Consider the following 14,165-nt stretch of genomic DNA (forward strand, 5'->3'; position numbering starts at 1 on the left):
CGGGAGGATCCCATATGCTGCAGAGCTGGGCCCGTGAGCCATGGCCGCTGAGCCTGCGCATCCGGAGCCTGTGCTCCGCAACGGGAGAGGCCACAACAGTGAGAGGCCCGCGTACCGCAAAAAAAAAAAAAAAAAAAGAAATAAAATGTGCTAAAACTGAGATTACTATTATGCCTAGTTTTCAGAGTGAATGTCGTCATTACTTGTCACCATTATTAATGCTAACACTGACAACAGCTGAAAAGGGCACTTACCATTATCACTAGTGATGAATGGATGACTCATACAGACAAATATGTAAACAGGTTGAAAGGTATGCACAACATAATCATTAACCTACTAACTGAACAACTGAAGAGTGATTCAAACTAAGACATCCCCCACCACCACCACTACCACCCCTGTCATATAAAACAAAAGTAAGTGGCTACTCTGGGCTCTAATATTCAAAAAGGCTGTATGATTTTATTGACCACGAAGAGATCAGAACTTTTCTAGAGGATAATCTTTTATAGTATTGTAGGTTTCACAGGGTTACCAGGAAACTACTGAGCCATCGTATTTCTTCTTTGATGTCCAATAGCACTCTGAATGACAAATATAACATTCTATTTACCTTATCTTTTTTTTTTTAACTGAGATACTGGGGAAATTTATGCACATATTTTTAACACGTAATCAAGAGAAAAAAACTGAACTGGGAACTGTAAGGAAAACAACTTTGCCATATGTACCCCAAAATGTAGTAAACAAACAATGAGCAGAGATATGTTTTTACTCTTTGAATACAACATCAGGTCCCTAGAGCTGAGCCACAAGTCAACAGCATGTATTATACTGAGAAAAAGAACTCACTTTATTAAGTATCAAGGACAAAATCCTCCACAAATGTCTTTTCTAATAGAAATCACCCTCACTGCTAATTTGGAATTTGGAGCAATAGCCTTTTATTAAACTGTTTACAAACATCAGTTCATACATTAGACTACATAATCATAAATCAAGCTGAGATGACTGCATTAGCCTCAAATAGACTCAAAGAACCTCAGAGGGGATTTTTAAATACTCTTCCTTCCAATTTTACCCAAAATGCCTTGTGATGCAACTTTTTTTTTTGAATTTTATTTTATTTTATTTTTTATACAGCAGTTTCTTATTAGTTATCTCTTTTATACATATTGGTGTATATATGTCAATCCCAATCTCCCAATTCATCCCACCACCACCACCTCCCCTCACCCCACTTTCCCCCCTTGGTGCCCACTGGTGTCTCTATTTCTACCTTGCAAACCAGTTCATCTGTACCATTTTTCTAGATTATTTATCTTAACTGGGAATGATAAAATGCCTCCAGAGACAGAAGTTATTTTCAAGGTTCATTTCCAAAAATTAATTCAACCAAGATCTCTCTAATTCAACTTAAAGGAAGCTGTATAAATAATGATGCTTTAAAATATAACCTATTTATCCTTTTAACTCCAGTACATAGCATAGTCCATGGCACTTAGCAGGCATTCAACAAATGTCTGCTATTGAATAAATGCATCACACCATGGACTACAAGATTATTTCAATCCTATTATGAACACATAATCTATGCAAGATAGTTTCTTAGTAAAAACAATAAAATACCTGGTGATGGTGAATTAGGGTAAGTATTCGGTAGGCGAAAAACATAATAGATATATGATGCAAGAAGGCTGTTTCTGCCATGCTGGTCATGATTTCCTTCCAAGTTTTTGTGAAGCCGATTTATAATTGATGCCATGGCTTCAAATGATGCTTGACCTAGATTTACTTTTAAGAAGGAAGAAAATATTTTTCCATTAACTTTTTTAGACTGTAAGTTCCAAAAAGATCAAGGTTTTGCCTTCACTATATGCATTAAGTATAGTGACTACACACAGTAAGCGTATAAAGATAATATGTGATATTAATTTTATGGTATCTATTTATGATACTGTATTAACTAAAGCAAAATACTTTTCTTAAAAAAAGAGAAAAAACTAATTTTACTAATTTAACATGAAAACTATGTGGCTTTGCTTAGTGAGAAAAAAAGAATCATCAAACAGTACCCACTACTTTGTAAAACAATACAAAGCACATGATAAGTAAAAAAATCTACCTTATATATAACCTGTGAGAAGTAACTTCTCATTTTAAAGATGACTGTGAGAAACTAAATACCATACATTGAGCACATGTTACTTTTGTTTATAAAATAAAAATTACCAATAAAAGTAGATTATTAAAAATATTAACTTAATAGAAAAGAGTTGATAAGCAACTTAATTGAAGTGAGTAGCTCTGTAAAAGGATTAGAAGGAAAAAAGGGTAGAAAACCAGGTTGAGGTAAGACTATAGCACATTAAATGCCAGGCTAAGTAATACCTACCCAGCCATTCAAGTCAGTATATAAAAAGAATTTTGCAAAAATTGGGAAATTCTTGTAGCTCAGTGAATAAATGGATAATCCAAACAGCCATTCTGAGCAATAGCGCCTCACATTTTATGATTTATTTAATCAAGACAGGAATTTATGAACAGATAATGAGGCCAATTAAGTTTTCCTAAGAGTGGAAATATAGATAGAGTGGTCATTTAGGAAGATTAATCTATATATACTGAACTAGAAGAGAGACTAGAAAGAGAGAAACCTAAGCAGGGTTTAGCAATCCTACCTGTGTTCCTGGTTGACTCCTTTTCCTTTTCCTCATAGTAACTATTCCAAACCACCAGAGTCCTTCACAAAACTAGGTCCACTTTACTCCCTTCTCCACAAATCCTGCTTTTTATCTCAGAGTAGAAATTTATAGAGCATCAAAGTCCTGAAGTTTTTACTATAAATTTATCAGAATCTGAAACAATTTTTAGTTCCTTTCCAAAGGAAGCAGTGCTCGTCTCCTATGTAAGAATGATCTATCCACCTTAATTTCTGTCCTACATGCTTGCTTCATTAATTAACCCTCCTGCAACTCTATACACATTCTCAATGCATATAAACATGCTCAACTCTCTCCACTCTTATGCCCTAATCAACCTTGCTTCCTCTTCTAACTAAACTTCTCAAAACAGTATAAGCTTTTTGCATTCCTTTCATCATCTGCTGTTTATTACTAAATTCTCTGTAATCTGGTTTCTACTTTCACTATTTGACCAAGACTATTCTCGTTAATTTCACCAGTGGACACTTCTTCAGTATAGTAGATAAGAGTGGGACTCTAGAGTCAGTTGCTTGGGTTTGAATCCTTAGGTAAATTTTTAAGCGTATGTTCATTTTATTCATGAAATCATGAAATTCATACCTATACCTAGAGTTGTAAAGATTTCATACATTAATATAAATAAAGTACATAGCACAATTCCTGGTACGCTGTAAGTGTTGTGGAAATGTATGTTACTATTGTGATTATTTTACTTATATAATCTACAAAAATGAACAATGTTAACTTTTTTTTCTTAAAACCTTCTATGACTTCTGTAACATTACTCTCTACAACATCTCTTCAGTATCTCTTAAACTACCCTCTCTTCTCTATCCCACCATCACTGTCTTTTATCAGGACCACAAAGTTTTTTGTATAAAATTCAAGATTTCAAATCTGTCTGCCTGCCTGCCTCCAGATTTTCTCACTTTCAATCTACCTCCGTGCAAAATCATCCTTATAAAAGCCAACCTAGTTACATTACTTTTCTAATTAAGACCAGACCCTTCAAAGGCTATTGATTCTTACAAAATAATAGTCCAATTTCCTAATGTGTCAAGGACCCTGCTTCATCTCCCCTACGACCAATATCATCTCTAATCACTAACCCTCCAATTCATAACTAATTACTTGTAATTCCCCCAAAATTTCCAGGTTAGTTTATCTGTTTGTGTACTACACACATACTGTTTCATTTCCCTGGGCTAGTTATTTACCTGTCAGACTCCTACTCATCTTTAAATGCTCAACCCAAGAATTACCTCTACTTACAAGTGTCCCTAAAAAAATCTCAAGGAGTTGAATACTACTCTCCTTTGTGCCACCACTTAATACAAAACTTCTATAACAAGTTAGCTGAAATTTCTCACAAACTCAACTACTTTGCAGATTGGATGGAAGCTGTTAGCAAAAGTAAAGGAATGAATCTTGGAAAAAAGGTAGGAAACCTGAATACCTCTCTTTCAAGAACAACTCACAAGAAAAAGAAGATAGAGATTTTGAGTCAACGAAGAAAATAATAGCTATATTAAATAGAGGATAGCAGATGAGTGAAAATGTAGATTATAAGTCATGTAAAACACAATATGATTTATCAGTTGCATGTTTTCTTAACTAGTCTATGAGATCCTTAAAATCAGAAACCATGCCTTGGTCAGTGCCTATCACTGTATGGTACATATTGAGCGCTTAATAAATATTTGGTGAGTGAATAAATAAATTTGTTTTCATAATTTGAGTAGAAGTCTATATGGCACATTTTATAGAAACAAAAGGAAGTTATCATTTTCCAGCATTAAAACAAGTAAGTAACAACGCCCCACAAAGTCAAACACAGTCCTTATAGAAATGGCAAAAAGGAATCATGGATCTATTTCTGTAAAAGTTAGAAATGTTGAATGATAAATTTCATGATTCCCCCAACATAGGTAAATTACCTATTTGGCCAGCAATGACAGGAGGTCTAACAACTAAAAGTATCAGTTTATCAAGCAGAAGATAAAGAAATCGGACCACTGGTTCCAACTGAGATGAATTCAATGCTGCAATACTGCTCTTCAATTCATTTTCTAAGTTATTTTCCATGATTCGCATGTCTCCAATTCGGACTGGGAACATGTGTTCATCCAGAGCATTCACCAGAGCAAAAAACTTATCAAGGTAAGGATCCTAAAACAAAGAATGAACAGAGGCACCAAACAATTATAACTTCATACATTCCCCAAACTATGGACCACTGATATCTCATATTAATTGATAATACAAAAAAGTACATATTAGTATATACAAACGTTGTTTCCAATTAAATACATCTATTCTCAGCTATTATTGTAAAGTAGCCACTTCAAATACTATTGATTACTCAAAAAAACTATTGATATTAGGATTTTTTTTTCCAGTGTGAGTCTGCCTTATTGTTTTAGAGCTCAATTATTATGGCAAGTGTGTTAGTAACCTACCTGAGCCCATTTTTAATTTATTACCTCTTAGCTCCATCCAAACCCACCATCTTTTCCACATTTTGTAATTCTGGAGCTAGACTCTTCAAACTACATTTGTCCTTTGTCAGCTGGCTTGTGATAGGCTCTGACAACAGAGGGTATGGGAAGCAGTCTGCTAGGCTTGAGGAGTTAGAAGGGAATCTTCTTCCTCCTGTTTGCTTTCCTAATGGCAGCGAGTACACATGCATGCTGTGGCTCAGAGGTGAGGGACATGGGCAGCAGTGGTGGCTCTCACAGTTCCACAGCAGGAGCTCTCTACCAAGCTTCCTCAATAATACAGCATAGCAGGCACTGTGTTCCTGTAGCAGCGGTGTCCTCTCCTCAGACGTCTGACTCACATCGTTCAAGATCTTGCTCTAGGTTTCTAGGTTCCTTCCTCCCTTACCACTTTCTGCAATTGCTATCTTTGTTACAATCAGAATTCTCTTTTAACCCATTTAGTAGTGAATCACCTTTAACTTGGTTAACAATTATTTATTTGCAGATTTTCTCCACTCAAATTACTGGCAGTTTCTATCTCCTGACTAAATCCTGACTGCTATTATTTAACCTCCTTCTACACTGACAGAACCACAATCTTATTTAAAGCAGTAACGTGCCTGCTCTTTGAGCCTCCTTTATACCTATAGATGACCGAGTTCTGACCAATGGATGTGAGAAAAAAGGCTACTGAAACTCTGGGAAGACTTTTACTTAGTTAACAATGAAAATAAACTTTAAGAAAAGGCAGTAATGCTAAACAACTTCACATTTATAATTTTAATACTGTTCTAATTTTATATGTTTTAAATGAATAAAAATAATTCTATTGAATTCTAACTATATATCCAGTAAATTTCAAAGTGCCTACAAGCAAAGTACAAAACATCATGAAAAACATTTATTGTCTTCAATTGATCCTTTAAAAAAGATTATAATACATGATAAAATTATATTACAGAGTTGTAAAATTTTATAAACTTTTGAGTTTCAGTCACAGGACTGTGAATGTCAGGGGGCTACACACTAGACACTTTTACTCTATTCTTCCTCTACAGTCTATAGATTCTAAATCATCTCTATGAAATATTTTGCCCCAAATCCTTCTTTGTTACATTAAGACAATACATGTATCTACCTGCCTCCATAAAAATAAAGTCTGGAGTAAAACATAAATATATTACCAACACTAGAAAAAGAGAACGCTAACAATGATTACAGGATTCAAAGAAACATGAAAAATAATGTATTTGTATACTTAAGAAGATATCATGTGATATTAAGAATAATTTTATTAAGGGAAGGAATATATTTAAACAGTATACTATAATGTCAGCCTTCTCATTATCAGAAGAATAAGGTCTATAGGAAACATAAGCATATCTAACAACAGAAAAGTAAAAACTCCACTGGAGCATTATTTTACTAGGATCTACCTGCATACTGCTAAATAAAATGTATATACTACCTTTTTGCTGTTTGTTTATTTTTTTCTTGGCTGCGTTGGGTCTCTGTTGCTGCACGTGGGCTTTCTCTAGTTGCGGTGAGTGGGGGCTACTCTTGGTTGCAGTGTGCGGGCTTCTCATTGCGGTGGCTTCTCCTGTTACGGAGCACGGGCTCTAGGCATGCAGGCTTCAGTATTTGCAGCACATGGGCTCAGTAGTTGCGGCACGCAGGCCCTAGAGCATGTGGGCTTCAGTAGTTGCGGCACGTTGGCTCAGTAGCTGTGGTGCACAGGCTCTAGGGCACATGGGTTTCAGCAGTTGCAACACACGGGCTCAGTAGTTGTGGCTCACGGGCTCTAGAGTGCAGGCTCAGTAGTTGTGGCGCACGGGCTTAGCTGCTCCGCGGCATGTGGGATCTTCCCGGACCAGGGATCAAACCCATGTTTCCTGCACTGGCAGGAGGATTCTTAACCACTGCGCCACCAGGGAAGTCCTTTGCTGTTGTTTTAAAACATGATATAGAGCACCCTGTCTTTTTACTTTCCCTACCTCACTGTGCAGAAAAGAGTTAACATAGCAAGCGTAAGACAGGCCTGCTTACAAGGTTGGCCCTTGGCTGGCATCTGGGAACTTGGATTTCAGGGGGGTTCCCACTGATAGGCGATTGCTCACTATACCTAAACTGTTTGTGCAAGCAATATGGTTTATGCTTAATACATGCTTTCCTTTTGCAAATCTAGGATTTTGGTATGTGTTAGGCAGAGGGTGCCTATGAGACAAGCCTATGGTAAAAACTCTGGGAACTGAGCTTCGCTGGTAGACAACATTTCACATATGCTATTTCAACTTATCCTCTATGACTCCAGTAGGAGAAAACTCTTGGAAGCCTGTGTCCTATTTCCTCTAGACTTGACCTCTTTCCCCTTACCTTATTTTGCTTTATATCTTTCACTAAAATTAATCACAGCTGTGAATATGACTATATGCTGAGTCCTGTGAGTTCTGCTAGAAAATAACAGAACTTAAAGGTGGCCTTGGAAACCCCTGCATACCACCCCTTGCCTTTTCAAGTTGGAGAACCCACATATTCCATTTTGAACACCCGCCTCTTCTCACTCTACATTTTCTCCCTGGAAAATCACATTCACTAGTACAGTTTCAGCTATCACATTTATTCTGTTACCCCCAATCCTAAACTCCTAATTAATTACAACTGCCTATAGGACATCTTCATCTGAAGTGCACAGGCACTTCAAACTCAAAAATAAACTCATTATAGCCCCATAATTTCTCTCCCTTAGTATGCTCCCAAATTTACTTCTCTCACACTTACTATTTACGTCAGAAATCACCACACACCCTAAATTCTGTGGCATTCAAGGTCCTTCATAATCTTTTACCAGCCTGGTCTTCTATGCTCATATACCATGATTTCCCACATACTTTAAGTTGCTGTCTCACCAGATTAATTACCCTTCCTTCAGCAGATTACTGCCTCTTTGCACTTGCTTTTTATCAATTGCATTGTCTACCCTCTCTCTGTATGGTAAATGCCTACTCACCAATGCGACAACTCAGTTCCCAACAAAACAAACAACTCTCTCTCTGTACTTGAAAGGATTTAGTTCATATATCTAACATAATACTAGTTTTATTATAATTATTTTTGCACTTCCCCCTATTACACTGTAAGGTACTTTAAGGGCAGGCTCTTTCCTTCACAGGTAACAGCGTCCCTGACCTCACAGAGTTTACAGTCTAATGGGGGAAAGAACCAATAAACAAAGGATATGAATGCATTTATATGTACACACACACACACACACACACACACACACACAGTGAGAGAAAGCAAAAGTGCAAGAGCATGCAAGCGAAAATAAGAAGCAGCAAGGAGTGCAGGGTAAGACAATACAGAGTGATGGAGCTGCTATGTTTAAAAGAGTCACCAGCAAAGGCTTCTCCTAGGTAAGGAGAAGCCTTAATGAAGAGAAGTCAAATGAATGTGAGAAGGAAAAGCATTCCAGCTAAAGAAAGAGTAAATACAAAGGCTTTGAGAAGAGCTTGGCACATATGGTGATCCCTAAGAACCCCTTCCATTTGAAATATCTAAGTCTATGAGAAGTAAAACTAGCTGGATGATGGTTTTTCAACTCTAATTATTCTGCTATGTTCTAGAAACTTAGAAAAAAAAATCACTTAATTTTCAAAATGAAGTCAATAACATTTTGAAAAGCAAAATATTTGCTTTTGTTCATATTAAATGATATTTTATTGATTCCTTTAAAAAGTAACTTCCAAACCTATACATTTTTAACTGATATATAGTCTCATAAATCTTATAGCAGACAAAACTGATTTAAGTTCTAGACAAAATGTTCAATTCATTTAGTGAAATCTGATCACAAAAATTATTAAAAACTCACTTACCTGTGTATGGATAGATGAAACAGCAACAACTTCAACATTAAAAACACCTTTGTGATTATCTACCCATTTCATGCCAGGTAGAGGAACCTATAAGATATTGAATACAATGACCACAGATGCTTAACTTGATTATGAATTCTGAAACAAATGTGAATTATGAAAAAAATTACAATATCTCAATGAGAAAAAATACTGTGGAAATATATTGTATGTACTACAAATAAATGTAGAACTTATATTTTGTTCTTATTACAAAAATCAGTATGTTTCCTACAAGAGAAGTAAAAGGCTCAAGGAGCAAAAGGCAGAAAATATACACTCAAAATTCTATCTTCTCAGAAACATATACCTTTATATCATTCCAGATCTTCCCTTATGCATGTGTATTTTTAAATACACCCTTACATAGGTGATATATCAAACATATTATATTGAAACCTGTTTTTCACCTATTACACTGTGAATCTCTTTTCATGCCAATAAATTCACATCTACAATATCTTAACGGCTTAACAGTATCCTATTTTCTTTATTTTAAACACTTCTATTATGTTTTAATTGGGCTTTAAAATATTCATAAGCAAAGGAAGTCTATTGTTTTAAGGATTAGAAAACATTTTTTTCTGATATAAATTGCTAGCAGTGTTAATTAAAATCATATCACAAAAATTATTTTTAAAAGGGAGTACATAAGTTCTCTCTATTCTTCCTGCTGAGTACAGCTAAAAACCCTGAACATGATACATAAAATAAACATAAAGACTGAAAGGGGAGAGAAGGATGCAGACGGGCTAGGGACCTCAGGATACAAGGAACTATAAGGCGGTGTTTCCTGGGTTTTAGTTTTGCCTCATGCATCCTGGGCTAGTTGCTAGAGCAGCTGGCAACCCAGAATTGCCAAAAGAAACAGACAAACAAACAAAAAAAAACTCCAGGAAAAGCCTGCTCCCTCTAGTGAAATGCAACAATTGCCCTAATCTGGCCAAACACAAGGAAACAAATCACAGCCCCATTCCACCTCCACAGGCTGAGTGAGGGGCCTAGGTGTCTACCCTCAGCTGGCTATAATGAAGTTCCTCAATCCCTACCCCACCCTCACAAATACTGTCTGGTATCAGAGAAGACAGAGATGGGAACTGGTCCCAGTCCAGTGATATAAAGTACCTCCACTAATTGTGGGGTCAGTGGAGGCCAACCAGGGAAAAGTAACAAGCTTCCCCCTCACCCTCACAGCCAGGGAGGTGTCAACTGAGGCCCCAAATCCTACCTCCACCCAATAATAAGCCACCCCCAACCCAACGCGGAGTGGGGAATGTGAATCTTTACCTCCACCAGGCAACAGGACCTCCCCCTACTGCTAAAACACAAGACTTATGTAAGATCTAGAGTCATAACATAATACGCAAAATGTTCAGGATATAACAAAAAATCACACATCATACCAAGAACCAGAAAAATTTCAACTTAAATGAGAAAAGACAATCAAGAGACATCAATATTTAGATACTGGACAGATCTGACAAGGAGTTTAAAACAGCCATCAGGGGAAAAAAATGTTCCACAAGCAATTACAAACATCCTTGAAACAAATGACAAAAATAGAAAGTCTCAGCAAAACAAAACAAAACAAACAAACAAAATATATATATACATATATAGGAAGATAGGATTTCTTTCCCATGATTTTATATTGTTATTATATGAAGAAAATAAAACCAAATAAAGTAAGTTTCCTATTACAAAATTCAATACTAAGTAGGTAAGAAATGCAATATCTTTACTGAGGCAAATAATACAGGTATTGAAACTTTAAAAAAGAAACAAACGCTGGTGGAGTAAATTGAAACTACTCAGCACAAGAAACAGTACTAGCTCTTTCAACCCAAAACACTCATTTTCAGCTTTAAAAAAAAAGGACATCCAAATAAAATGTGAACACATACTTCTTTAAAAACAGTCTGCAGCATCAATATCTTCTGGGCACTTGAAGAAATGTAAAAAATCAAGCCCCAGCCCAGACCTACCTCATCAGTAACTCTGGGAGTAAGGTTAAACAACTGGTGTTATTACAAACACTCCAGGTGATTTTGATGCATGCTAAAGTAAGAACTACTCTCTTAAAATATTCTAACAAATAGTGTGGCAATAGGAATGGCATAATAGTAGCAGACACTTCTTCAGCACTTTTCATGTGCCTGGTACCATTCTAAATGTTCTACATACGATTAATCATTCAGTCATCAACATAACTCAATTATTGTAGGCATTAATTATTCTCCTCAATTTACAGATAAGAAAATTCAGGCTGAGAGACTATCTTAATCAGCTTGGTTTGCCACAACAAAATGTCATATACTGGGTGGCTTAAATAACAGAAATTTATTTTCTCACGGTCTGAAAACTAGAAAAGTCCAATATCAAGGTGCCACCATGGTCAGTTTCTGGTGGGAACCCCTTCCTACCTTGCAGATGACCACCTTTCACTGTGTCCTCACACAACCAAGAGAGCAAGCTCTCTGGTGTCTCTTCTTACAGTGCACTAATCCCAGCATGAGGGCCCATCCTCATGACCTCATTTAACCTAATTACCCCCCAAAGGCCCCATCTCCAAATTCTATCACATTGGGGGTTAGAACAATTTAGTCCACAGCAGAATAAGAAACTCACCTGAGGTCAGTGGGAGCTGGGAGTGAAATCTTGGATATTATGTTATACTGCCTTTCAAAGGTATATGAGATTAGAAAAAAAAATCAACAACAAAAAAACTTTCATAATCCCACACCCTTGTGAGAGCTAACTTTGCTAAATTTGTTGTATATTTTCCAAACTATTTCCACCCAGTTGCTGATATATCTACATATTGAGTTTGGTTGTCACTACATTATTTGTTTGTTTTTATATTTTTATTACAAATGTCCCATTGGGATATTTAAATCTATATCACTCCTCTTAACTACTGTACCACTGTATGGCTATACAAAAATTTAATTAAACAAACCCTTGGTCGACATCCAGGTAATTTCCATTTTTTACTTTTTGCTAATACCAATAATCCTATAATTTTCTTCTTTAAATTCATACAACAAATATTTACTGAAGTCTCTATACAGTTTTCTAGGTACTAGGGTTTCATGATAAACATAACATCTGCTCTCAGGGAGCTTACTACCCATTTCTTGTAGAAAAAAAGAAAATAAGAATTTCAGATAGTGATAAGTATTTAGTAAATAAAAATGGATTAAAAATGATAGACTGTATTAGCAGTGTGGAGGAAGGAAGGGTTGAAAATTCATGGAGTGAGGGAAAGCCTCTCTGAGGAAGTGCTATTTGAAATATATGATGAAATAAATATAATGAAAAGACTCCAGCCATGAGGAGATCACGAAGAAGAAAGACAAAATTCAAAGACTGAGAGGCTGGAAAAAATTTGGAAGAAGCTGTAAGTACAGAACAAGGGGTGTGGTGGTAGTAGAAGATGATGCTGCAGAAGTGGAAGAGCCCAGGTCTTTCAGAGATTTCCTGTAGGTCTCAGGAAAAAAGATCTAGATTATATTCTAAGTACAATGAAATTCCGAAGGAACATTTTATTTTGATTATAAACACTAAATCTTAGTAATATAATGCTGAATGAAAAAAGCAAGTCTCAGAGGATTATTTATAGCATAATAACCTTTTCATTAAATTCATAAAATAAGCAAAGTAAACAATGTATTCTTTAGGCACATATATACCTCAATTAAAAAGTAGTTTTAGAGATTTCCCTGGTGGTGCAGTGGTTAAAAATCTGCCTGCCAATGCAGGGGACACGGGTTCAAGCCCTGGTCTGGGAAGATCCCACATGCCGTGGAGCAACTAAGCCGGTGCACCACAACTGCTGAGCCTGTGCTCTAGAGCCCGTGAGCCACAACTACTAAGCCCACGTGCCACAACTACAGAAGCCAGCGCGCCTAGAGCCCATGCTCCACAACAAGAGAAGCCACCACAATGAGAAGCCCGCGCACTGCAACGAAGGAGTAAGTAGCCCCCACTCTCCGCAACTAGAGAAAGCCTGCACGCAGCAACGAAGACACAGCACAGCCAAAAATAAGTAAATTTATTTTTGAAAAAAAAAAGTAGTTTTACCGGGGGAGGGGGGGTGATTGAGATTGGGAGATTGGGAAGGACATATATACATTAATATGTATAAAATAGATAACCAATAAGAACCTGCTGTATAAAAAAATTATAAAATTAAATTAAAAAAATAAAAGATTCTATGGGAAAAAAACCTTACAGAAAAATGGTCTGAGAGTATCTCAGTCAACAAAATAAATGGCCTCTCACCCACTTTATTTCTGGCCCACATAGGCTGAGATCACCATGGAATTCTTTGCCTTACCATACAGACCATTTATACTCAGTTTTATTTTACCCCAACTCTAGTACTTTTTTTAAATCATTTTTTTCTCCCTAATATTTTACTTCTTTGCTTGTTAACATCTCTCTTTGCAGTTCTACGTTTCTTATTCTCAAAATCTGATTCCTGGCTCACCCCCCTGCCCCCACCTTCCCAGAAATGATTGGAAATACAGGTGTATAACCAACTCAGAAGTTTTTTTTTTTTAAGTTCAGTACATGAAACCTCCAACCACATCTGGCCATTCACCATTCCAGACATTTTGGTAGGTGTTGATTTACCCCTAATATGTTGATGTTTGTAATACACTAAATTCTCCATTAATCAGAATGGAATATTCTGGTTAAATTTCTAAAGATAAACTTTTTAATAAACTTTGCTCTTGCTGGAAATAAAAAAAGTAGTTTTAAGAGGCTAGTTTTCAAAAGAATGTGAAAGTACTTAATACCACAGAACTGTACACTTAAAAATAGTTAAAATGGTAAATTTTATGTTATGTATATTTTACCACAATTTTTTTTAAAGGCTAGCTTTTTGTAGTTAGAAGGAAGAAGAGTGTGGAATAAGGGAGGAGCACATAAGTGATGTAAACTATTGTCAGTGTTCTAGCTCTTGGATTGGGTGGTGGATTCATGAGTGTGTATTATATTATTAAATAAAATAACAAAAAATTGAAAAGTGTAACTATCTTCAGGTGTAACCACTG

General features: G+C 36.1%; 1 protein-coding gene across 9 annotated transcripts in view; it reads right to left on the bottom strand.

Annotated features, from left to right (window-relative positions):
• Nucleotides 1–14,165, bottom strand: part of DOCK7 (dedicator of cytokinesis 7) — a gene marked incomplete at its 5' end in the record, with an annotated part of 199,434 nt that overhangs the window by 87,028 nt on the left and 98,241 nt on the right. For all 9 annotated transcript variants that reach the window (XM_079728572.1, XM_079728574.1, XM_079728571.1 and 6 more), the window contains 3 exons: nucleotides 1,633–1,797; nucleotides 4,646–4,877; nucleotides 9,064–9,150. In XM_079728572.1, the coding sequence (XP_079584698.1) occupies nucleotides 1,633–1,797; nucleotides 4,646–4,877; nucleotides 9,064–9,150 (484 nt within the window). The remainder of the gene's footprint in view (nucleotides 1–1,632; nucleotides 1,798–4,645; nucleotides 4,878–9,063; nucleotides 9,151–14,165) is intronic.

This window comes from Hyperoodon ampullatus (genome assembly GCF_949752795.1).
Source record: "Hyperoodon ampullatus genome assembly, chromosome: 2".
NCBI lineage: Eukaryota > Metazoa > Chordata > Mammalia > Artiodactyla > Ziphiidae > Hyperoodon > Hyperoodon ampullatus.